The 27,887-nt window shown below is 37.2% G+C and overlaps 2 protein-coding genes across 2 annotated transcripts in view; both read left to right on the top strand.

Annotated features, from left to right (window-relative positions):
• KCND2 (potassium voltage-gated channel subfamily D member 2) overlaps positions 1 to 27,887 on the top strand; it is a 471,065-nt gene that overhangs the window by 67,322 nt on the left and 375,856 nt on the right. The gene's annotated exons all lie outside the window — the stretch shown is intronic.
• On the top strand, positions 3,361 to 8,147 carry LOC105747778 (60S ribosomal protein L28-like; the record flags this gene model as incomplete). The annotated part of the gene is made up of 1 exon (XM_049714988.1): positions 3,361 to 8,147. A coding segment is annotated over one exon (486 nt), but the record flags the coding sequence as incomplete, so codon positions are not given.

Genomic DNA, 27,887 nt, shown 5'->3' with positions numbered 1-27,887 from the left:
AAAACATAATTAAAATATGAAAAACTCACAATTCAGACATACTCTGTGGGTTTTGTTTCTTTCTAGTACCTCTTTCTAGTCACCTAGTAGTAGAACGTACAGTGACTTTTCTAAGTGATAGAGTCAGTCTTTGCTTGAGTTATTTTGGGAGGGAAACTTTAAAGGGCTTTGTTTTATCTACATTATTTCTGTTCTTGCTTTCATTTTTGTCTTCTTTCTAACGTGAAGGCAGATTTCTTAGAGCGTAGTATAGTGGTGTTTTGAAGTTACCAGTGGAATTCTCTACCTCAGATATTTTGTGAATTCTCTTTCCCTAGGCGTAGTATCAGTTGATGCTACTATTTTATCAACCTCATTGCCCGATAATGAGAAAACTTACAAAAGAGTTTCAATTTTAAAATGAGTGAGTGTTTTTCAAGGTTTTTTTTGAGGGTTATCTACATCTGTAGACTCTTGATAATGTTTTTAAATGACTGCAATTATATAAAAATTTTGTAACTGCCAGTTTTAAAGAAGTCATTTGGTTGATTCAGTAAACATATGTTTAAATGCACTAAAGGTTTTCTATACAGAGTTGAGTGTAATGAAGGGTACTAGCAGGCAAGAGACCTGGTTTCAGATTCTATCATTCCTACTGTCTTTAACTGCTGTAAAATATCAAGCAACATTAACCAACCTTGAATTTCAGTTGTCTCATTGCCAATTATGCAAAAGGTCCTCCATTACTGCAGTATTCAGGAATAGACTAGAAAATTATTATGGGAAAACATGTAGAAGAAACATAAACATCGCATACATGACTGGATTATATGAGCTTTAAGGTTCTTCACAATTTTGAGACTCTATTATTCTGTATATAGAATTATTAATTATCATTTAGATGTATATTATCATCATATTTCAATTATAAAGGATAAATTTCCAATTCTCTTTAGAGCTGTGTGTGTGTGTGTGTGTGTGTGTGTGTGTAGGGTGTAGGTTTGATAAGCTTATACTTCATTATTTGATCCATTTATTATTTTATATATTAATTGAGCACATACCATGTTTCTACTATTCTAGGCACTAGGGTTACATTAGGGGAACACACATACACACAGACACACAAAATATTTAGATAAGAGAAAGTAATAAATGCTATAGAAAACAAAGCAGAGCTAAGGAGAAGGGGGTTGGGTTGCATTTTTCACTTAAATGGTGAAAATTGATGTCATTGAGAAGATGTTATCTGAACAAAGACTTGATGTAGTTCAGGGCCATAGGCAAGCACATATCTGGAGGACAACATCCCAAGAAAGAGTTATGCTAGTGAAAGCCTTTAGAGCATAAGTATGTCTGGTGTGTTCAGTAAGGAGTTCAGGTGGCTGGAGGTGAATGAGTGAGGGAACAATTAGATCAGAAAGGAAGTGGAGCCTGATCTTGCAGTTACTATAGTACCTTGTTGGTGCTTGTAATGACTTGAGTTTCACTCTAAGAAGAGGAACTGGTAGAGGGTTTGGAGCAGAGGAGAGATTTGATATGATTTAGATTTGACAAGGATCACTGGCTGTTGTGTTGAAATCATTTGCACATAGGTGGAAGCAGGAAAATCAGTTAAGAGATGATTTCAGTAATCACTGGGATAATAATAATCACGGCTTGGTATCAAGTTGGTAGCAATGAGAATTGTGAGAAATGATTAGGTACTGGATATATTTTAAGATATTACAACAGGATTTCCCAAAAATTGGATATGGATGTGAGAAGGGAAAAATCTGGAATGAAGCCAAGATTTTTGTCTGAAAGCAACTGAAAGGATGGGTCATCCATTTAAATGAAAAAACAAAACAGACTGAGTGGCATAGGTTTGCAGGAGGAAGGGAATGAGACGTTCAGTTTTGGCCAAGTCAGTGGGAGATATCTATTTGGCAACTCAATGCGTCTGGCAGGTAGGCAGTTGTGTATAGGAGTTTGAAGTTCAGAAAACATGTCTGGGAAAGAAGTTTAAATTCGGGTGACATGGCTGCTGTTATTAAAATGTATATGCTGATTGAGGCCACGGTGTAGTGGATGCAGACAGAGGAGAGGGAGAGAATACAGGACTGAGATCTAGGGAACTCCAGCATTAAGAGGTCTGGAAGAGGAGGAGAAACCAACAAAGAAGGTTGAGATGTAAAAATAATATTGTTAGAAGAGAATCAAGAGTGTGGTATCATGGAAGCAAAGTGAAGAAAATATGTCAAGGACAATATACTTGATGTTGATAAGAACTGAAAAGTGACCATTGGATTTAGCAATTTGGAGGTAATTGGTGATCTTGACATGAATAGTTTTGGTGTAATGATCAGGGGGCAAATCTGACTGGCGAGGATTAAGGAGCATTAGGAGAAATGGAATTGATATTACTGGGTATAGTCAAATATCTGAAGATATTTTGCTGCAGAAGGGAGAAGATAATCAGTTATAGCTGGTAGGTGAAACGGGGTTTAAAAGATGATTCTTTTAAAATGGGAGAAAAATAACATTTTTGCTGGTGGTGATTTTCTCTACTACATAATAAAAAATTAATAATGCAGAGAAAAGGGAATCAATTCCATTGTGAAGTTCTTGGATAGGTGATGGAAATTGTATTTAGTGCACAAGGGAAGGTTTTAGAGAGGAGTAAATAATCATTATCCAGAAACTTGAGAGAAAGCAAAGTATACGGGTTCAATTGTGGGTGAATACATGTCGCTGTGAGAGTTTCTGGAGATTCCTTCTAGTTGCTTCAGTTTTCTCAGTGGAGACAAAGCAAAGCCATCAACTGGGAGTATTAGGATGGAGGTGTTAGAAATTTAAGAAGAAAGGAGAAGGTATGAAATCGTCCTCAAGGAGAGTGGAAAGTACATGTACTAGTGAAATATAGTATGATTGTGGGCAGCCTTCAGAGTCCTCCAGCACTTTTTCAAATTGAATTTTTGAAGTGAGATCATTCAGAGTTGCTGTGTGTTTCTACATGCATATTTAGCTGTACAAGTGTAGGTGTTGAAGAGATTTAAATCTAAGCAGAATTGTAATTTTGCCTAGTGAAGGGAGTTGATGGACTGAGATGTGTGTCCTTCAATAGATTGAAGGTCCCAGTGGGCATATGACTGTTAAGGTTGAGATACTGCAGCAAATGAGCTGGAAAAAGAGGAGATGATGGTCGGAGAACTGAGGCTGCATGAAACAGAATTGTGAAAGTATGGGCATTACTAACAATGAATAGGTCTAGAAATGGCCAGGCAGTTAATTGGCTGAGATAATAGGGAAGACAAGATATTTAGAGGGAAGAAGATTAAGCAATCAAGAGGCCACATGTCAGGAAGGATCATATATGTATATATTGAAGTTGTCAATTAAATCAAGAGTCATGTTGGAGCGTATCCGGCAGCCGCCACGAGAGGAGCTGCCGCCGTGTCAGCACATCTGCAATGGATGATCATGCTGAACTGCTCCAGCTTCTTGATCAAGAGGAACAAGCAGACGTATAGCACCGAGCCCAATAACCTGAAGGCCTGCAGCTCCTTCCGGTACAACAGGTTCATTCACCGCCGGACTGTGGGCATGGAGCTGGCGGCAGACGGCAAAGGGGTCGTGGTGGTCATGAAGCGGAGATCCAGTCAGCGAAAGGCAGCCACTTCCAACATGCGGACCACCATCGACAAGAATGCCCGGGCCGCCCTCGGCAGCATCCGGCACGTGATCCGAAAGAACAAGTACCGCCCGGGTTTGCGCGTGGCCGCCATCCGGCAGGCCTGCGCGCCAGAAGCCTGTGATGGCGAAGAGAAAGCGGACTCGCCCCACCAAGAGCTCCTGAGCGATCTATCCACTTCCCCAATGCAGTAAAGCTGTCAGCTGACTTGCCTAAAAAAAAAAAAAAAGGAAAAGAAAAAAAAGAAAAAAAGAGTCATGTTGGAAAGAGTGACCGTTAGGCCAGAGCTAAAATATTTGGGAAACTTGGAGGAGTTAATTGCAAGGTTATTAAGTGACTTCAACAATGAAGAAAATGAGCAATATAATCTGGTGACAGGAGATTAAAAAACAGGATTTACAGGGAGGAGAGGAGAAAAATGGTATAGAAAGGATCATCTATAATGGAAGTGGACATCTTTCAATGTGACCTTTCATAAACGGCAAACTCTTACATGAGTTTTAAAACTTTATTCTGTCTAGCATAGTGTTGACGCTCACTAAATAATTATAACTGGTTGAACTTTTATGTTGATATTTAGAATAGAGAAGTAAAGTACTTTAAACACAAAGTGTCATGAAAAAGTACATAGATGAGAGATGCTAGAGAGAATTCTGTGTTAGAGAGAAAAAGTATGAAAGAATAAGGCAGGTGTGGGTTCCAGTCAGGGCTCTGCCATTTGTGAGCTGCGTTCTTTCTTCATTAAGGTATTTCATCTCTGCAATGGGGATAAAAATAACTACCTCAAGGAGTTGTTGTGAGGGGTAAGTACAATGATTTATGTAAAGCACCTGGCACAGAATAAGCCTTCAATTAATGTTAGTTCCCTCCCTAAAAGTAGAGATTCAAATATTGAACATATTTACAGGGTACTGTAATAAAGATAGACTTCTGAGGGAAATAATTTCTATTTCTGTCACCACTGATAAATGATTCATGAACTCATTCATACACCAACTGTGTGTTATTTCAGTGACTTGAGAATGTGTTCATGGACTCTTACAGATTTTCTTTTTTCAATTTCTAGCTTTATATTACTTATTATAGCACCTACAGAGAACACCAATCAGAAGAAAATCTGGCCATTATTCTCTTTCATAGTGAATACTAAAGCGTTAATTTTTTGTTTTACTTTTTAAAATTATACAGATATATGATTAGCATGATCATTGAATAGTATGCAATTTTTAAAAATAATTAAATATTTAGAATATTTTATGAATATGGAATGCATATTATTGAGTGATGAGAGTATAAATCTAAAGACAATATGCATTTTCTATTAAAATATGCTCATGTTGGGCTTCCCTGGTGGTGCAGTGGTTGAGAGTCCGCCTGCTGATGCAGGGGACACGGGTTTGTGCCCCGGTCCGGGAAGATCCCACATGCCGTGGAGCGGCCCGTGAGCCATGGCCACTGAGCCTGCGCGTCCGGAGCCTGTGCTGCACAACGCGAGAGGCCACAACAGTGAGAGGCCCGCATACCGCAAAAAAAAAAAAAAAATGCTTATGTTGAATGAATGTTATTAAATAATTGTATTTGCTTATATACAGAATTCCAAAAAGCATTGAGGTATATTCTCAGTCATTTATGGTCAATGAGGGAAGTAAAAAACGACCCAAGAAAAACAAGGGTACCATATAAAGTTGTGTATTGGGGCAGAGGGAGGAGCTTCATTCCATCCCTTCATTCGTGGAGGTACTTAGGACCTTTGTGATCACCTAGAAGCTTATAGTCCTTATTGAATCCTCTGTGTACAGCCAGAAGAAAAGTACAAACGAGGAAAGTGCATGAAAGATTTTCAAAGTTTCATAGGCCAGGCATCAGAGTAGTTGAATGTCGTATTTGCCCACATGGCATTGGCCGGAACTAGTCATAAGGTTCACCCAGATGCAAAGAGGTTGGGCAGTGCAGTCTAAACGTGTGGCAAGAAGGAGGATGTGTGCTTATGGATGAACTAGCTGCTCTATTCTGGAGTTGATGTATTACTAGGTGTTAAATTAGAAGTTAGGGATGAATTCTGTGGTACTACAAAAATGTAGAAAATGGATAGGTCATTTTAAGCTGTCTGAGTACTAGATAGCCCGATAATGCTTCACAGAAGAGATGAACGATCCAGGTAGGCCTTGCAAAACTCAGGGTATTTGGTTTGTCAGGAAAGGGTCTGATATGTTTTTCAAGGAGCAAATAACAGTGAGAGTAGGAATAAACTTGCAGTATATTTCAGCGATGAAATTAGTCTGAGGGGGAAATTGGCTTTAATTACTAAGGCATAAGATATCCTCATATATTGATTGGATATGTAAGTTGGACCAGACTAATGTCCGTACTGGATACCAAGATGAGAAATTATATGATTATTGAGAAGCCATATTTGCAACTATGTTGTATTGAAAGTAGTATAATGTTGACAATATACTTACTTAAGAAGTTCATAGCAAATGCAAGCATAATCTGGCATTCTACAGTTCGAATTTTTTATTTTATGTTAATCTGAATAAAGAAGTATTTTAACATGATATTCAGGGTAGCTTCTTTTTGTAGAAAGCATTGTATAAACTGATGAGTACTTATGCTTATTTCCAGGCAAGGGCTTAGAACCTCAACTATCATTCTAGACATTACTGATAGATCCATAATTTTAGACTTGGAAAGAACTTTGAGGTAATCGAGTCCTAAGGCGTCAAAAGACTTTTCTAAAGCATCACAGTTTATCCTAAATCTAAATCTAGATACAGATCTCCTAAATTCTACAGTTTAAGATTGTTATGAAGGAAATCATATTTTCTGTTGTCTTAATTATACCAACTAAAGTGTGCATATCTTACATAGAAAGGGTCTTCATTAGGTTGTCATATTACTTTGAAAAATAGCTTAATTTAGCTGCAGTTTAAGGAAAACTAGAATAACTAATGTGACACACAAGTGGATATACATTAGAAAACAAATTATGGAGAACAGACTATACCGCCTACTCAGAACTGAACCAGACAAGATAAAGCATATAAGAACAGATATTGCAGTAATGAGAGTGCAGCTGTTTAGGATTCTACGGAAATGTGGGAGACATTATTCATGGAACAAAGAAAAGAAACTAAAGACAACTTTGAAGCAGCACCTTCATATTTAGCTTTATATTGCATATTTTACATATTTTAATCATATCTCACTTCCTTCCGAAATAGACTTGAGATAGTTTATAACAAGATAATGTTACAGTAGCATGGATGCAAGGATAAGAGAGGATGGGGTATTGGTGTAATAATACCAGATTACTCATACTAGGTTACTAATGCTAGGGGTAAACTTTTATTTAGGACAAACTTTTGGCATTTAGTTTCTTGATATTCAAATCAAAAAAGAAAAACAAAATTATATTTTATTTTTTGGTAAAATAATATTTAGTAAGATGAAGGAGCAAGTGGGCTTTTATCCCCCCATAGTTCTGATCTCTAAGAGGAACTAATTTCTCAATTATTTAATAAGATGGTTTTACAAGAGTTAGCTTCACCATTATCCCATAAATAAATACTAAACTTTTATTTCTTGCCTGGCTCTCTGCTGAGTTCTTGGGACACATAGATGAAGAGGAAGCATGCTTACCCTTAAGGAGCTCACAGATAGGAAAAAGGTAATTGGGCAGTAAATTCAATAAATGAGTTACTTGTAAGCCATAATGGTAGCCCACAGGAAAGAGTGTTCAGCACAGTCATAGAGAGAAGACCCCCCACAGGGTAAGAAATGTTGAATTGATCTTAAAGTATGAATAGATCAAAGATTAAAAGAGAAATGAGCAGAACTTTCTCTTTAAAAATGCATAATTTTATGCAGATATTTCTGAGAGAATCTTTGGAGAACCAAAACAGTATAGTTCAGATGCTTAAAACTTAGGATAACTGGCTGGATAAAAAGTACTAAAATTTGAGGAATGAGCATTTGATTGATCCCTTCGACCCTATTTGAACATAATTGGTCATATATTTTTCACCTGGCAGTATGCTTTTCTGCCACATAAGTTGTAAGATTGAGACATTACAAATTTTTTTTTTACTAAAGTCTGGATTATTTTTAATTGTGGTAGAATACATATTACATTACATTTATCATCTTAACCATTTTTAAGTGTGTAATTCAGTATTGTTAAATATATTTAAATTATTGTGCAGCCAATCTCCAGAACCTTTTCATCTTGCAAAACAAACTCTATATCTATTAAATAACTCCCCCTAAATGCCCATCGATAGACGAATGGGTAAAGAAGATGTGGTACATATATACAATGGAATATTACTCAGCCATAAAAAGGAATGAAATTGGGTCATTTGTAGAGATGTGGATGGATCTAGAGACTGTCATACAGAGTGATGTAAGTCAGAAAGAGAAAAACAAATGTATATTAACACGTATATGTGGAATCTAGAAAAACTGTACAGATGAACCAGTTTGCAGGGCAGAAATAGAGACACACATAGAGAACAAACTTATGGACACCAGTGGGGGAAAGTGGCAGGGGGGTGGTGGTGGTGGGATGAATTGGGAGATTGGGATTGATGTATATACACTAATATGTATAAAACAGATAACTAATAAGAACCTGCTGTATAAAAAATAAATTAAATTAAAAAAATTTAAACAACAACTCCCAGTTTTCCTCTCCTCCGTTCCGTAGTAACCACCATTCTACTTTCTATGAATTTGACTATTCTAGGTCTCTTGTGTTAGTGGAATCATACAATTTTTTTTTTTTTTTTTTTTGCAGTACACGGGCCTCTCACTGTTGTGGCCTCTCCCGTTGCGGAGCACAGGCTCTGGACGCGCAGGCTCAGTGGCCATGGCTCACGGGCCCAGCCGCTCCGCGGCATGTGGGATCTTCCCGGACCGGGGCACGAACCTGTGTCCCCTGCTTCGGCAGGCGGACTCTCAACCGCTGTGCCACCAGGGAAGCCCCATAAAATATTTTTTAATTGGCTTATTTCTCTTAGCATGATGTCCTCAAAGTTCAGCCATGTGGTCAGAATCTCCTTCCTTTAAAGGCTGAATAATATTCTATTGTATGTATATACCACATTTTATATAACCATTCATACATCCATGGACATTTCTACCTTTTAACTGTTATGAATATTGCTGCTATGAACATAAGTGTACAGATATCTCTTAGAGACCCTACTTTCAGTTCATTTGGATATACACCCAGAAATGGAATTGCTAAATATATGGTAATTCTATTTTTAATTTTTTGAAGAATCACTATACTGTTTTCCATAGTGGCTGCACCATTTTACATTTCCACCAGCAGTGCAGAAGAGTTCCAGTTTCTCCACATTCTCCCTAACATTGATTATTTTATGTTTTTCTGATCGTAGCCATCCTGATGGGTATAAGTGGTATCTCATTGTGGTTTTGATTTGCATTTTTCCAACAATTAGTGATGTTGAGCATGTTTTCATACGCTCCATGTTTTCATATTTATAATATTCGGTGAAAAAAAAGTCTATTCAAGTTCTTTGCCCATTTTTTAATTGAGTTATTTAGGGTTTTTGTTGTTGGTTTTAGTTCTCTATATATTCTAAATATTAACAGCTTTTAGATATATGATTTGCAAATATTTTCCACCATTCTTTAGGTTGCCTTTTCACTCTGTTGATTGTGTCACTCAAAACGTTTTTTGAAAAAAATCAGAGGAAATCCAGTAGCTGAGATGTTAGTGGAATAGGGAAGAAGAGTCTTTGTCCTGGAAGGAAAATGAGAGTGTGAGTCACTAATTAATTCTATTTTAAAATATTAGTTGTTAATGCTTATCTTGACAAGACTGAGATTATGGCTTTCAAGTCCATAAACCCAGAACAGACTATGTTGTCCCACGCCATATCTAATAAAAATGAAAAGACAATTTCAACTGTAAAATTTTAACTTTTCCAAATATGAGAAAAATGTGTATTTATTATGAAAGTAAGTAGTTTCTTCAGAATTTTCTGCCTTTATCTCTCTTCTTCTCATCTCTCTTCCTCAGTCTCTCTACTTCTCTGTTTCTGTCTTTCTCTTTCTAAATTTCTCTATACTTCTGCCTGACTGGTGCCTTGGTCTCTCTGTTATGTAATCTAGCACACTGTCTTGATGAAAATGTGAGAGAAACTTCTTTTAGATATTTCACTGACTGATATGAGCATTATTAATAAGAGCTGTCATTTCTGTTGTACATGCTAAGTGCTATTTTTGCTCTGCTCTGGAAAAGAGGAGGATATGAGAGGTTATTTCCCACATAGTTCTTTCCCTCAAAGACATAGTTCAATGGGGAAATGTGAGGAAATAAAACTGGATGAAATATGTTTGTGGCCTTCAGTCTCCCATAACTATTTTTCATTGAAACTGTAGTATGAGCGACATTTACCCAAGTAGTTAGGTCCAGATCTTTATGTTGCTCTGAATAAGTTGTTTCTAAGAGGGTTTAAACTAAAAAATGTTAACTAGCATCTATATGATCTGTTGCTTTGAAGATTTTCCAAGCCTTTTTTTGGTCTTCCAGTAAATAGTTCTTAAACTCATTATCAGGGTCTTCCAGCCCTTAAAATACTCAAGTAGTCCTAACAGGTTTTGGGCTGTGTATATACAGTTATGAAGACAAAGAGGCCTCATTCTTACCCAGCTTTTTAACTTCTGCATCTGGGCCCTTCACTTATGTGGATTTGCAAACTCAGCAGCAACTGCATTAAGGAGCTGAGTAAGCTCAAGAAGGAAGCTCTCATGTTTGACACTAAAAAGTACATTTTCTAGATGAAGATAAATAGGAAATTATTGAACACTATAATGCGGCCTCTTTGATTTCAAATATGGTGAAGATTTCTCTTAGGTGTCCTACAAACCACCATTCTACGGAATGAATTGATTGTTACAGATGAGTCTGGCCACGGTTTTCCTCCTGTTATGGACTGAATGTTTGTGTCCCCTCACAGAATTCCTTTGTTGGAGTTCTAACTCTCAAGGGGATTGATATTAGGAGGTGGGGCATTTGGAAGGTGATTAGGTCTTGATGGTAGAGCCCTTATAAAAAGATACCCCAAAAAACTAGTTTGCCCCTTCCCCCACGTGAGGTTACATCTAGAAGGTGCCCTCTCTGAACCAGAAGGCAGGCTCTCACCAGATAACGAGTGAACTGTGAGAAATAAATTTTTGTTGTAATAAGCCACCCAGTCTGTGGTATTTTGTTATAGCAGCCTGAACAGACTAAGACACCTCCCTAAAAGGGCTAACAGAGGCATGGCTTCTGGGGATGCTGGCAGCTCTTGGAGGTCTTTCTGAATCGAACTTTAAGAAGCCATTGCTGATTGTGTTACTAAAGCCTCTAATGATTATTTTGTTGTTCAAATGATATTAAAAGATTGAAAAGGCTATCAATTTAGAACCAAACAAAGTGGGCTCATGTGCCTTGACAAAGATAATATATATCTTGCGAGACAAAGGTCAGGTCTTATCTGAGTCAGGAGTTTAGCACTAACCATTTTTGTACATGCAAGGTAGCTGAGACATAGTTCCTCTGAAATAAACAGAGATCAGAGCAGCCAGCCTGCTCTATCCTCCATAAAACCTGATCAAAACATACCTCACAAGCTCATGGTGAGTAAATGCAGTCTCCTAGATCCAGCGTTCTTTCTAACAAAGAATATGAAAGACCAAAGTGAAAGGGTCCTATCTTGCTGCACCTTAATAGATGTGCGTTAGCCATTATTAAAGGCATGTTTAGGGATTAATCGTATCTGTACTTTTTAGAAATATAAGATTGTATATTTCTAACTTTATGTGTTTTAACTGTTGCTTCTTAATTCCTGTAGTTTATTATAATATCCTTAGAAGGCAGATGCTATGCCTTACTCATCGGCATATCACTGGCCTATCGGCATATCACAGGACTTGAACATGTGTCGCCTTCCTAGAGGGCCCATAATAATATACCAGATACTCAATAAATATTTGTTGAATATGTGAATAAACAAGTTGACATATATATTTGTGCTATAGGTTCCAAAGAATAATTTTAATTGACCCACTCTAGAATGGGTATCATTCCACTCTGTTAACATCTCACCATGTCTCCCATTTATGGGAGGCTTATACTACTTGCCATTACCTCTTTCTCAATCCTCTTAAGATATTTAATTTTGTCCTTTTGCATCCACCTAAGGAAGACTCACCACGCTTTCCTGATGCTTCTCAGGGATTAATTAGATGAACGTCTCAAGTGATGTGAGAAATATGAGACCATCATCATCACCACCATCATCACCAACACCACCATCACCATATCATGTATGAGCTACTCCCCCACCCCACACACATGATGCTTTCCAAGGGAATGTGATCATTTTAATAGTGTCTTTCTGAATTTAATGCACCTACCTTCGATGTTTATCCCCATGAGGTAACTACGAGTAAAATAGCCTGAAGTGCAGCCACTAGTCTCAGATAATATCCTTGGATGGATTTTCATTGTGGAAATACTTGACTTTGCTGGTCTTTTTTTTTTTTTGGAGTGCATAGTTGCTATGCTGGTTACTCAAATTTGCCCTGCTGTTAAACCTTTTTCAAGGACTCTTACTACCTATAAAGAGGAGCTTTTGAACTTCTGTATTATTGAAGATACCATCCAAGTTAATTTATTCAACAAATGTTTCTGTGCAGCTATTATAGCCCAGATACTGTTCTATACACCTTATGTATCACTGAACAAACCCTGCAAAGACTCTGGCCCTCTTGGGGGGTTTAATTTTATTTTATTATTTTTTTATTTTAAAGTTTACTTATCATTTATGTTTGTTTTTCTATCTTTCATTCCTTTTAGTCTGTAGTTCTTTACAAACTTCATAAGAACAATGGGATCTTAATATTATTTATTATTCCTTCTATCAAGTGCTTTTTTAGTTCCTTTACAAATGCAATAACAGTAATTGAATTAGTTATATATTTGACAGGTAGATAACACTATACTGTATATGAATTTGTCTCCATTATTTAATGGATAAGAATTTTGATAACTTCATAACATTATTTTACAGATTTTGTAGGTATATACAATAATATCGTTTTATGAGGTAACTTTATCAGTGTTTATAAAAACTACTAAGTTATTAAAGTTTTCATCTGTTACCATTAAATGAGGTGCTCTAAGTGTTCCATTCAGGAAAACAGACAGCATTTTCATTGAGTGAGCATAGTTCATTTTCTCAACCAGTTTATTTCATTAAATTGCAGAATCTTATGCTAATACAATGTTAAGATTGCAGATTTCAACCTTCATAACTCAAGGGAGTGAAAAGTCAGAGTTTTAATAACAGCATTAATTTCTTTACATTTCTTATGCCTTATAATAAAGTGTACACTTAGAACACTAACCAGCAATAGTGGAATTATATATAATCAATGTCGGACAAGTTAATGTTACTAAGAGGATCTTAACTTTCATATTCTCTGATTTGTTTTTATCTTTTTTTTTAACATCTTTATTGGAGTATAATTGCTTTACAATGGTGTGTTAGTTTCTGCTGTATAACAAAGTGAATCAGTTATACATATACATATGTCCCCATATATCTTCGCTCTTGCATCTCCCTCCCTCCCACCCTCTCTATCCCACCCCTCTAGGTGGTCACAAAGCACCGAGCTGATCTCCCTCCCTGTGCTATGTGGCTGCTTCCCACTAGTTATCTATTTTATGTTTGGTAGTGTATATATGTCCATGCCACTCTCTCACTTTGTCACAGCCTACCCTTCCCCCTGCCCCTATCCTCAAGTCCATTCTCTAGTAGGTCTGTGTCTTTATTCCCATCTTGCCCCTAGGTTCTTCATGGCCACTATTTTTTTTTTAGATTCCATATATATGTGTTAGCATACAGTATTTGTTTTTCTCTTTCTGACTTACTTAACTCTGAATGACAGTCTCTAGGTCCATCCACCTCACTACAAATAACTCAGTTTCGTTCCCTTTTATGGCTGAGTAATATTCCATTGTATATATGTGCCACATCTTTATCCATTCATCTGTTGATGGACACTTCGGTTGCTTCCATGTCCTGGCTATTGTAAATAGAGCTGCAATGAACATTTTGGTACATGACTGTTTTTGAATTATGGTTTTCTCAGGGTATATGCCCAGTAGTGGGATTGCTGTGTCTATGGCAGTTCTATTTTTAATTTTTTTAAGGAACCTTCATACCGTTCTCTATAGTGGCTGTATCAATTTCCATTCCCACCAACAGTGCAAGAGAGTTCTCTTTTCTCCACACCCTCTCCAGCATTTATTGTTTCTAGATTTTTTTTTTTTTTTTTTTTTTTGCGGTACACGGGCCTTTCACTGTTGTGGCCTCTCCCATTGCGGAGCACAGGCTCCAGACGCGCAGGCTCAGCGGCTATGGTTCACGGGCCCAGCCGCTCCGCGGCATGTGGGGTCTTCCCGGACCGGGGCACGAACCCGTGTCCCCTGCATTGGCAGGCGGACTCTCAACCACTGCACCACCAGGGAGGCCCTTGTTTGTAGATTTTCTGATGATGGCCATTCTGACCGGTGTGAGATGATACCTCATTGTAGTTTTGATTTGCATTTCCCTAATGATTAGTGATGTTGAGCATCCTTTCATGTGTTTGTTGGCAATCTGTATATCTTCTTTGGAGAAATGTCTATTTAGGTCTTCTGCCCATTTTTGGATTGGGTTGTTTGTTTTTTGATATTGAGCTGTATGAACTGCTTATAAATTTTGGAGATTAATCCTTTGTCAGTTGCTTCATTTGCAAATATTTTCTCCCATTCTGAGGGTTGTCTTTTCATCTTGTTTATGGTTTCCTTTGCTGTGCGAAAGCTTTTAAGTTTCATTAGGTCCCATTTGTTTATTTTTGTTTTTATTTCCATTTCTCCAGGAGGTGGGTCAAAAAGGATCATGCTGTGATTTATGTCATAGAGTGTTCTGCCTGTGTTTTCCTCTAAGAGTTTTATGGTGTCTGGCCTTACATTTAGGTCTTTAATCCATTTTGAGTTTATTTTTGTGTGTGGTGTTAGGGAGTGTTCTAATTTCATTCTTTTACATGTAGCTGTCCAGTTTTCCCAGCACCACTTATTGAAGAGGCTGTCTTTTCTCCATTGTATATTCTTGCCTCCTTTATCAAAGATAAGGTGACCATATGTGTGTGGGTTTATCTCTGGGCTTTCTATCCTGTTCCGTTGATCTATATTTCTGTTTCTGTGCCAGCACCATACTGTCTTGATTACTGTAGATTTGTAGTATAGTCTGAAGTGAGGGAGCCTGATTCCTCCAGCTCCGTTTTTCTTTCTCAAGATTGCTTTGGCTATTCGGGGTCTTTTGTGTTTCCATACAAATTGTGAAATTTTTTGTTCTAGTTCTGTGAAAAATGCCAGTGGTAGTTTGATAGGGATTGCACTGAATCTGTAGATTGCCTTGAGTAGTAGAGTCCTTTTCACAATGTTGATTCTTCCAATCCAAGAACATGGTATATCTCTCCATCTATTTATATCATCTTTAATTTCTTTCATCAGTGTCTTATAATTTTCTGCATACAGGTCTTTTGTCTCCTTAGGTAGGTTTATTCCTAGATATTTTATTCTTTTTGTTGCAGTGGTAAATGGGAGTGTTTTCTTAATTTCACTTTCAGATTTTTCATCATTGGTGTTTAGGAATGCAAGAGATTTCTGTGCATTAATTTTGTATCCTGCTACTTTACCAGATTCATTGATTAGCTCTACTAGTTTTCTGGTAGCATCTTTAAGATTCTCTATGTATGGTGTCATGTCATCTGCAAACAGTGACAGCTTTACTTCTTCTCTTCTGATTTGGATTCCTTTTATTTCTTTTTCTTCTCTGATTGCTGTGGCTAAAACTTCCAAACTATTTTGAATAATAGTGGTGAGAGTGGGCAACCTTGTCTTGTTCCTGATCTTAGTGGAAATGGTTTCACTTTTTCACCATTCAGAAGGATGTTGGCTGTGGGTTTGTCGTATATGGCCTTTATTATGTTGAGGAAAGTTCCCTCTATGCCCATTTTCTGAAGGTTTTTTTTTTTTTTATCATAAATGGGTGTTGAATTTTGTCAAAAGCTTTCTCTGCATCTGTTGAGGTGATCATATGGTTTTTCTCCTTCAATTTGTTAATATGGTGTATCATGTTGATTGATTTGCGTATATTGAAGAATCCTTGCATTCCTGGGATAAAAACCCCACTTGATCATAGTGTATGATCCTTTTAATGTGCTGTTGGATTCTGTTTGCTAGTATTTTGTTGAGGATTTTCACATCTGTGTTTATCAGTGCTACTGGCCTATAGTTTTCTTTCTTTGTGACATCTTTGTCTGGTTTTGGTATCAGGGTGATGGTGGCCTCATAGAATAAGTTTGGGAGTGTTCCTCCATCTGCTATATTTTGGAAGAGTTTGAGAAGGATAGTTGTTTGTTTGGTAGAATTCGCCTGTGAAGCCATCTGGTCCTGGGCTTTTGTTTGTTGGAAAATTTTTAATCACAGTTTCCATTTCAGTGCTTGTGATTGGTCTGTTCATATTTTCTATTTCTTCCTGGTTCAGTCTCAGAAGGTTGTGCATTTCTAAGAATTTGTCCATTTCTTCCAGTTTGTCCATTTTATTGGCATAGAGTTGCTTGTAGTAATCTCTCATAATCCTTTGTATTTCTGCAGTGTCAGTTGTTACTTCTCCTTTTTCATTTCTAATTCTATTGATTTGAGTCTTCTCCCTTTTTTCCTTGATAAGTCTGGCTAATGGTTTATCAATTTTTTTTATCTTCTCAAAGAACCAGCTTTTAGTTTTATTGATCTTTGCTATCGTTTCCTTCATTTCTTTTTCATGTATTTCTGATCTGATCTTTATGATTTCTTTCCTTCTGCTAACTTTGGGGTTCCTTTGTTCTTCTTTCTCTAATTGCTTTAGGTGTAAGGTTAGGTTGTTTATTTGAGATGTTTCTTAAGATAGGATTGTATTGCTATATACTTCCCTCTTAGAACTGCTTTTGCTACATCCCATAGGTTTTGGGTCATCATGTTTTCATTGTCATTTGTTTCTAGGTATTTTTTGATTTCCTCAGTGATCTCTTGGTTATTAAGTAATGTGTTTAGCCTCCATGTGTTTATATTTCTTACAGATTTTTTCCTGTAATTGATATCTAGTCTCACAGCGTTGTGGTCAGAAAAGATACTTGATACGATTTCAGTTTTCTTAAATTTACCAAGGCTTGATTTGTGACCCAACATATGATCTATCCTGGAGAATGTTCCAGGAGCACTTGAGAAGAATGTGTATTCTGTTGTTTTTGGATGGAATGTCCTATAAATATCAACTAAGTCCATCTTGTTTAATGTATCATTTAAAGCTTGTGTTTCCTTATTTATTTTCATTTTGGATGATCTGTCCATTGGTGAAAGTCTGATTTGTTTTTAAATTTACAGCTTTAACAGTGCAGTAATGGAAAGATTTTGCATTTAATTTTCTAATTTTTCTGAAGCAGACAAGAACAGATAATAAAGGTAGAATAGTTGATAATGATTATTTCAGCATGATGACTATTTTATTAGATAATTTAGAGACAATCCTGTGAATTTTTAATCAGTGTGTTTGACTTCAGAATGTTTATGCTTATAATATGTCCATGTTATTTCTTACCTCAACTCCTTAGGAAATTTCAACTTAGGGACAGATTTCTATTCACATGATAGCCTGTAGCTGAACACCTTTTTAACATATACTGCAAGTAAAATTAATTGTCAAGTCCTAAATTGTGGTCCCAATCATACTTATATTTTGACAAATACTGGTTTAAGCAATATACACCCAGGTCCACTCTGTTTATTTAACTGTTAAATCACATAAATTTGTAACACTGCCAAAATGAATCAAAGAAAAATCTGTCTTAAACTGGTATATCCCTAGTAAATGTTGTTGTAAAGGTATTTAAATGTAGTTATTTTAAAAAATGGCTTTTCATTATTTTAGAGAGTAATGGCTTCAAATTATATTTTATATAAAAATCTTGTGAATTAGCTACAAATATGCAAATTATTCTATTATGATGGAAAAGCCATAATTTTGTAGAAAACATTTTTCTGTATTATACATTACATATCATATAAACTTTATTTTATATTGCATATTACAGTTTACATTTTATGTTACATATGTTTTTAATATATATTCATAGTACATATCATGTTATATATATTATGTATCATATGTGTACTTTTAAAAATTTACTCATTAGTTTAAATTGGATTACCTAAAAAATTGGGAGGATGCATAGACACATACACACACACACAAACAAAATCCAAGATTATGATTATCACAGACTCTCTCTAAGCCCCCTGCAGTGTTGGCAACAAACACAAGGTAGACCGTGAAGCATGTAGCAACATTGACACTGTGATTTAATGATCTTATTTATTGGTTAGAGGTCAGGTACTTGCATTCAGGGTTGTGGATTTCATGACTTTTATTTTCAAAGTTTAGATAAATATACACTTGGTAGGTAGTTGTCTTCATTGTATGATCTGACATATTCCAAAAAGTTTCATGCTGAAAAATATATCTCCACCTGTCTGCCATGAGCCCAGCCAACTCCTGGTACCATATTCTCTGTCATCTTTTATATCAATGGTTATTCACCTTGTCTGGATAACAGACCTCATTTGAGAATGTGAAGAAAGCAAAATGCATTCTTCCCTCCAACATGCATACATGATATTCTCTAAAAATTACATATAATTTAATGAGTTTTATAGACCCACCCTACCCTTCCTCAAGCCCATCAATGGACATGTTAAGACTTGCTTTTACAAGTTTTTAGAAGATGTGTTTTAAAAATGGCTTAGGATTTTGCCAATTGAGGACAATATGTCAGCAGGTCAATCCTAGTATATAACTTAGCTTGTATGTGTTTATATATTACAGTATATTTTCATCTGGTAATTAGGTAGAATCTTCAAGAATTGAGACATAAGACAAAAAATTCAAAGTCTACACTTGTGGATAATTCAGAGAACACTTTGCAGTCATTAACTGATAATTATTAAGCATCAACTATGTTTCAAACGCTGTGCTATGCCCTGGGATAAAGTGAAGATAAGGTAAAGTTTCTAACTTCAAGGAGATCATAGTCTAGAAGTGAGAAAGACATGTCGGATAATGTTTACAATAAAATTGGGAGAATTTTAAGGAGGGAATTGACAAAATAATAATCCTTAACATTTATTGCTAACTCGCTAGATGTCAGGCTATGTGATAACACTCTCTATGAATTCATCTAGATAACACTCTGTGTGAATTATCTCATTCTATCTTTGCAACCATATGTGATAAATACTTTTACTAATTTTGTCTTTTACAAAGGCAAAAGTATAACAGAGAGAGCTTGAGTAATTTGCCAAGGTCACTCAGCTGAGAAGTGGCAGAGGAGGAATTAAGGTCAGTATGTGTGACGCAGAGCCTCTGTTTCTCCATATTGCATCATCAGAATTTGCTTTTTCTAAGGCTAACTTTAGTAGGAGAGTAGAGGATGCATAGGAGGAGAAGGAGATTAGGGGAAGAAAACTGGTTATAGGGCAGTTTTTTGAGACTCTAAAGGCTTGAACTAACTCAATCTTAATAGTGTTGGACAGAAATGAATAAATGTAAGAGATCAGACTTGGTGACTAATTAGATATAAAGGGTTACAGAGAAAAACAATCAAGAGTGACTCCCAGGTCTTTAGCTTGAGTGATTTGTGTAATGATGGTGTCAGAGACAGGAAATGAAAGAGGAACAGCTTGAGGGAAAAGGAAGAAATACGACCAATAATCAGTTAAGATCCTTGAAAGAGCAGTGCCTATAAGACATCTACTGGACCCTTGAACATATGGGTCTAGAGCTCAAGAAAGGGTTTTGAGCTTGTGCAGGGTGCTCAAAGTGTGCTCCATACCCCGCTAGGGGTCTCTTAGATACTCTTAGGAAATCCATGGGGTCAAACCTTCTAAATACCATTCAAAGACTTTATTTGCCTTTTTCACAGTATTGATATTTGCACTCATGCTGCAAAAGCAATACTGAATAGAGATGCCTTAGCACAAATGAAGGCAGGGATACCAAATTTTCATATTCTTCATCACCACATTTTCACTGTTTAAAAATAAACAGCCGGGCTTCCCTGGTGGCGCAGTGGTTGAGAGTCCGCCTGCTGATGTAGGGGACACGGGTTCATGCCCCGGTCTGGGAAGATCCCACATGCCACGGAGCGGCTGGGCCCGTGAGCCATGGCCGCTGAGCCTGCGCGTCTGGAGCCTGTGCTCCGCAATGGGAGAGGCCACAACAGTGAGAGGCCCACGTACCGCAAAAAAAAGTAAAAATAAAGAACCAGTTTCAGTTAAGAATGTGGAAGTGGTAAAAGTTATTAATCTTATTAAATTTCAACCTTTGAGCGTTTTAATATTTAAATATTTTGTGTGATGAAATGGTGAATATTCTCAGAGCACTTCTGCTTCAAACAAAATACTCTTGGTTGTCTCAAGAAGAAACACTTGTGCACTTGCTCAGGTGGCAAACTGAAGTAGCCACTTTTTTCAATGTAATACCATTGTTTTTGAAAGAACAATTGACATGCCTCGTATGATTATTGAGATGTGGGTGTTTGGTAGACATTTGCTCAAAAATGAATGAGGTGAGCCTGTCATAGCCACTACGATGAGTTTTCCAGCTTCCTAATACTTAGAGACTTTTATGATAAGGTGGGGTCTTTGTTGAATATGTGTTTTTTTATATATTTGGTATATAATGTGGCAACATTTGAAAAGTGAGTATAACTCAGGGAACTATATGTTCGGTTTACAAATGTTCAGTTCAGGGTGTTACAAAATTATGCATGGGCAAAAGATCCATTCACAGCGCAAAACAGAGGGATGGATTTTAATGTAAGAGAATATGGAAACTTCATTGATGGGCTTTCAGATTCCACCTTGCAACTACTTTTAGAAACTGCCGCTAGTCAAGATTTGGTATAGTATCAAAGAAGAATATCCACAGTTATCTGAGAATGCTATTAAAATGCACCACCCTTTCCCAAATATATATCTTTGTTAGGCGGAATTGTCTTCATATGCTTCAACCAAAAGAACATATCTTAACAGATTGAATACAAAAGCAGGTAGGAGAGGGGCTTCCCTGGTGGCGCAGATGGTTGGGGGTCCGCCTGCCGATGCGGGGGACACGGGTTCGTGCCCCGGTCTGGGAGGATCCCACGTGCCGCGGAGTGGCTGGGCCTGTGAGCCATGGCCGCTGAGCCTGCGCGTCCGGAGCCTGTGCTCCACAATGGGAGAGACCGCGACGGTGAGAGGCCCGTGTACCGCAAAAAAAAAAAAAAAAGCAGGTAGGAGAATCCAGCTCTTTTCTATTAAACTGGCCATTAAAGAGATTTGCAAAACTGCTAAACAAAAAGGCACTCTTTCAATTCATTTTAGAAAGTGTAGTTATTTTTAATGATAAAGATGTTATTTATGTGAACAAATAATGCATTTATTATTGCTTTTTTAAAGTAATAAAACCAAGAAGTGACCCTCTCTGCCTTGCTTTCTTGTTTATTGAAGCTCACTGGCATACATGTATCTTCTAGTAGGAAATTCATGCAGCAGAAACCACATTTTATCAATTTTTATCATTGTTTGTAATTTCTGAGGAACTTAATAGTATTTCTAAATCCTCCATGAAAATTTCTTACAATAAATGAAAATGTCTCTATCACTTCAGCAAATTTGCACAATTAATTTGTACTTAGCTACTTGGAGAATATTGTGTTTTTGTTTTTCTTAAATTCTTACAGTAAGGAGCTTTTAAAATGTTATATTTTAGAGGTAAGAGCTCCTAGGATATCAAATAACTCATTTAGATGAGGAAACGTTATGAGAAAGGGCAAACCAGTCTCAATGGGAGTATGAATTCTGTGATTCCTATGTGTTAACCTTGAACTGAGGGAGGGCACCTAATTCTTTATGCCAACTCCATATCAGTGATGCTCTAATGGAAAACCGCTGAGATGTTATATGCTCCCTGAGCAGACGGAATGCCATCCCTGGTGATTAGATAATTATAACATTTTTTACAAAGCCATGAAATAATGTGTGCTCCCAGAGGTATGCCATTAACATCATACAAACTATAATTACACTGCTGAGAGTACCTACTTTAAGGATAACAGCAAGTAGTAGGCTCTATCTTTATAAACATAACATCTTAGACATTGTAATGGCAATCCTACATCCTAGATGAATATTTTGAATGACTACAGGTCCTACAGTAGTGAATCATGACAGTAGGTAAGAAATGAGATGATCATAAAATTGCAATTCTGTTGCCATGACTTAATTGAAAACAGGTGATCAGAGTAGAGGACACCCCCCCCCCCACCACACACACCCCCACCCCCCGCCCCTCCAGTGTGGCTCACTGTCTGGGTATAACCAGGTGTGGAATTTTGAAAAGCCATAGTTTTGTTAAAGTCAAGAAATAACTGAAATGGAAGCAGGAAAAAAAATCATGATTTTCATTCCCACATCCTCCCTTGCTGTCAGGTCCTTTCTGGCTTGCCATATTTTCTTATCCAGCATAGACTAAGAATCTAATATTTCTCATTCTCTCTGTATATTCTTTTATTTTGGCCACACTCTCCAGACTGGTCTCAAGCTCCATGTGAATCCAGTCACTCTCTTTTATTTCCAGGCTAGTTAGCAGTGCTGGAAAGAACTATGTGCCCCTGTGGATAGCTATAAAAAGTTGGGGTAACAGACCGCGCTGTGCTTTTCAGTACTGCCTTGTCCCTAGTAAGCTCTTTATTTTTTTGTCTTCTGTACTTCACCTGCATCTATCAGACCTCTCATAATACATTTACCGCCTTTTGTCAGGTTTTTCCCTACCTTATTCTCTTTCTAATTGTACTATGTAAAATTGTCAAAATAGCCAATATTTATTAAGCAAGTGTCACCAGAAATTAGTCAGTGCTTAACAATTTCTTTTAATTCTAATAATACTGAAAGTTAAGTGTTATTATTATCCAATTTTTAAATGATTAAACTGAAGGCCAACCTACACAGTTATTAATTGGAGGAGCCAGGATTCAAAGTCAGGGTTTTATGATTCCTAAGTCAAAATCATTTCCATTACAATGCGCTCTTCCTGTTTTATACCGGGATTCTTAAGTGATTTTAACTCTCCTATACTAGCAGTAGTTTAAATCTTCCTTAAAGAGTACTTTCCTCTATAAGAATCTGAAATTCACTCATTCGTGTATACAAACATTTAATCATCTAACATTATTGCAACAAATCAAATATCCTGAGCAGTATAAGAGATTTTGTAAAAATTGGATAATTTTATTTCCTGCCCTGCAGAGTATCGAAGTCAAATAAGGGAGATATGAAAAGTATTCAGTAAATACAGGTAGTGTATTAGTTTTCCAGGGCTGCCATAACAAAATACCACAAACTGGGTGCCTTAAACAAAAATTTATCTCTCACAGTTCCGTAGGCTGTCCGTCCAAGATCAAGGTGTGTGCAGGTTTGGTTTCTCCTGAGGCCTGTCTCCTCAGCTTGCAGACAGCTGCCTCTTTGCCAGTGTTCTCACATGGGCTTTCCCCCATGTGTGTGCTCCTGGTATCTCCCACTCTTATAAGGATGCCAGTTCTAGGATTAGGGCCCCACCCGTTGACCTCATTTAACTTTAATTACCTTTTTTAAAGGCTTTATCTCTAAATACGGTCGCATTGTTGGGGAGAGAGAAGTTGGGCTTCAGCAGATGAATTTTGGGAAGACATAATTCAGTGTATAACAGGCAGCAAATATAATAATTGTCACCAGTGAGATTTTTAAAAAATACCATGGATGTTTAGAAAATTGAGAGTTAAGTATAGTACGGATGGAGGTGATCGTGACACATATGCTGGAGAAAAGGAGATACAAACTAGAACTTAAGTGGCTAATTATAATCTGAAGAAAATTTGACACAGGAGAAACAGTACTTCTTATGATGGAAACTGACTGTAAGAGCAAAGTTACTTCTCTAGGAATTAGTGAGGTATGTATAACTGGTGTATACAACAGGCTTTGGAAGATATGCCAATACAGATGGTGATGGCTTTGAAAAATCCTCTCAGAGTTGGCATTAGGGTAGTCCTTCTTCATCCATAGCATAATCTAGCAGACTTCGGGTGTTTTGTTTCAAATATCAATACATAGGGGCTTCCCTGGTGGCGCAGTGGTTGGGAGTCCGCCTGCTGATGCAGGGGACGCGGGTTCGTGCCCTGGTCCTGGAGGATCCCACGTGCCGCGGAGCAGCTGGGCCCGTGAGCCATGGCCGCTGAGCCTGCACGTCCGGAGCCTGAGCTCCGCAACGGGAGAGGCCACAACAGTGAGAGGCCCGCGTGCCACAAGGAAAAAAGAAAAAAAAAAGCAAATATCAATACATAATCCAAATTGGATTGATTCAAAGCTAAAATGATCTGTTGGTGGTAGATGAGGTAAATAATTACCATCGTTGCACTGAGTTCAAACTTTTCATTTTAGTGCTGTAATGCTTGCAATTTAAGGTTTCATTTTCTCTTTCCTGCATTATCTCATTCTTTCCCCCTCAAGAACCCTGAGTTTCTACTAGCTCAATATCAGCAGTAGCCTTCATTTATAGACCCTGTATCTAAGTCTGTCCTTTTGCCTTTGCTCATCAGTTTATCTTACTTGAAGCGTTCCACCTCACTACTCTTCATTATTTTAATTGTTTTGTAAAGGCTGTCTTTAAGTTCAGCTTGCATAGGTGTAAGCCTTGCTTGAGGTTTGTAAACAGTGAATTCCTAAACTATGTTTAGGGAAGCATTTGATAATATGCTAGCTATCTTGCATGTAACTTTGGATATTCCGTGCAGGTAAATTTCGTCTCACTGTTAGAAGCAAGGATCTCATTTGGGGCCTCTGCATTGCATTGTGCATACAGCATATACATTGTAAACTTTTTTGACTACAACAGCAGGGTCTACTCTTGTGGCATAGGTCAGATACTTAAAAAGAGAGAGAGAAAGAGACCCTCACTAGCCACAGGTGGCATTCATTCATTGCTCCTTAGTGTTTCATCTTTCCCATTATGCTTCATGAGGGGTTAGTAGTAGTGGTATTTTACAAACTGGAATAAATAATCAGGTTATGATATTCAGTGCTTCCGATAATGGAACATATTGAGCTCTGTCTGAAGCCTACCTTATGAATGGCAACTTTGGGAAAGATTCTATACCCTTTGCTTAAAAAATTTCTTGAATTTTCTGCCAATAAAGGCGCCCTTCCTCTCTTCTAACAGCACACATTCTGCGCATTAAAAGTAAAGTTGTTTAGACAATATGTGGGAGGAGGGGAAATTGTTTTATATTTGCCTCTCTCGTGACCTTCTGAACATACCGTGGCTTGTACCACCACCAGCGTAGGCCACAAAGTGTTTGACGTCTCCGAGCGTTTCAGATATTATGAGACCTCATGATATTTTAAGATCTTATGTATCTTCACAATGTTAAGTACCCTTACAAATTAAAAAATATAACAAGTTACATCTATTTTGTATAAATGGCAAGGTAGATTTTAATTCTCATTGTTCCCTTATCTTTTCTGTAAAAATAAGTGCCAGTATAAATAAGGGAGGGAGACTTTAATGGTAGTTGTATTTTTTTTTTTTTTTTTGCGGTACGCAGGCCTCTCACTGTTGTGGCCTCTCATGTTGCGGAGCACAGGGTCCAGACGCGCAGGCTCAGCGGCCATGGCTCACGGGCCCAGCCGCTCCGCAGCATGTGGGATCCTCCAGGACCGGGGCACGAACCCGCGTCCCCTGCATCAGCAGGCAGACTCTCTAGCACTGCGCCACCAGGGAAGCCCGGGAGGGAGACTTTAAGAACCTCTTCTTTGATAATGAAAAGTGCTTAGTTTGGGAACAAGTTCTGCATCATAAAAGCTTTTAACCAGAGGATCTACGTGTGAAAATTATGTAAATATGGCCTTTTGCTTTGGGGGCAGTATAACTCTCCATGCAGAATTCCAGGTAGGCTACTGAGAAAGATGGTAATGATTACTCCCACCAGCTCATTTTCACTATGTCAATTCAATACATTTTACTGACCTTTAATTATGTATCAAATCTCTGATAGGTTTTGCAGGGAGAGGGCAAAGAGGTACCTGTCTTGATCTCAAAGAGCTATATAAGGTTATCTTTTGGTCTAATAATTTTTCTGACCAAAGATTTCCAAGGACCTTCTAATAGAGATAAAGTTTATCAAAGTCATCTCCACCTACCCTTCATTTTACTGTGTGTGCTATCCTCTTGTCACATTATCTCATACTTTAATCTCTGATCTGGAAGCTTTTGAAAATCATCAGATTTAAAAGTTACAAGAATTTAACAGAATATACCCAAGCCCTGTATAAAGATGATGCCTTTGTGCTTTAAATGTAAAACCATTATTTGGCTTTATATGACATTCACTTTGAAAGTAGACTGAGTGGCTCTAAATAAATTTTTAATTAAGCATCTGATTTAGATGATTTGGGACAGAGTGAAGCTTAATTTCTTTTCCCTGTCTCATTAACCCTTTTTTCCATACCCTTTCTTCATTAAAGGAAATGTGATTTGGTGCTTACCTCTCAATATTGATGCTATTATTGCATATATTTCACTTTAAACAAAACTTAAATTTTAGGTACAAGAAAACAATAAATGGGACACAAATAAAATTCACAATTTTCAAAAAATGGAAATGGCTTTTAGTCCATTTTACTTCATCAAAGCCTTAAAATGATGTGTTCATTTTGTTTTTCTTTTTTTTCCCCCACTTTGTGTTATTTATGAGCCTACTGTCTGTAAGCAACAGGTAAAATTCTTTTAAAACATTTGTGCAGACAATGTCATATGTCTTTGTTTAAATAAAATTAAGTTCACCTCAAATACTCACTCTTTTTCTATAGACACACGTATTGGTAGGACTTTCAATATTGGACATTTATTGTGGCAGGAGAATCCACACTTGTCTGTGTGACTACGTACGGGTTTGGTGGTGCTTACATGAATCCCCAAAGTGGTCCCTCTGTTTTGACTTGCACAGTAGCCTTTATTCCTACAGGCTGAAAGTTACTGTAACCCAAGTGTACAGTGAATGCCTGAATTAAACCTTGAAACCAAGGGCTGCTTAATGAGTTGCCTTTAGCCCATCCTATCCTAAAAATTTTCCTGTCTCGCTCTGGAAAACAAAATAAAAATCTCTTTCTCACTCCTTCATATAAGCAGAGCTCAGTCCCTAGAAATAATTTCTTATTGCATTCTGGAAGATGAGACAGATTCCCTTTTGTTCCCTAATGAATATAGCTTAGAAATAATACATAAGTTAATCTCTCAGTAGATTATCTGCCTGCATTAAATTTCCAATAAATCACCTTCCTGTGCTTATTAAAAAGGACAATTTGTAAAAGCCATTGATTCGGGGTGGAGACTTAGAATTTGAGGTGTTCAGGACAGATGAGAAGAATGAGAAACACTACCACACGGTGAGTGAGTTGCATGTTAAGTATGTTTGTGAAAAGGAGAGAGCCATGGTCGAAGACTGAAAAGCAGAAAGGCAAAATCAGAAGTGGTTGAAAACACAGCTTTGACATTTGCACATACTGATTTGCTATAATCGCATTAATCCCTATTTGGCTCATTAATGTAATGAGAGAACCTGGTTGAAAGGAAGTTTCAAAGTAAGTTCTAATTCTCTTTTAAAGATTTTTGTGTGGCTGTCTATTTAATTACCTTAAGGGAGTCTAGTCTATTTCTACACTGTCAGAGCTAAATAGGATGTACAGTTCCCGAAGAATCTAGTAGCCTCTTTGCAAATCCAGTAAACATTATGGCTGTGTGAGGATTTCCTGAAAAAGATATAGAAAGTACAGCTGAAAAAATAACCAAACCAATAACCTTCCATTTTATATAACTATAGGAGGTTATAATTAAAGCTACACAGTATTACCTAACTGCGTGGTATTTAATGTCATTTATTTTCATTTGATCCCAGATTCTTCCGGATGAAATTATAACTAAACCTGTAGTAGAAGAAAGTGCTGCTGTAAAATCTTAAGAAATTTTTTTTCTGAATTATGATAGTCCAGCACTCTCTCCAT

This window comes from Orcinus orca, chromosome 9, assembly GCF_937001465.1.
Source record: "Orcinus orca chromosome 9, mOrcOrc1.1, whole genome shotgun sequence".
NCBI classification, from domain to species: Eukaryota; Metazoa; Chordata; class Mammalia; order Artiodactyla; family Delphinidae; genus Orcinus; species Orcinus orca.
Note: the sequence above shows the minus strand (reverse complement) of the source record. Positions and strands in the feature narration are given on the sequence as shown.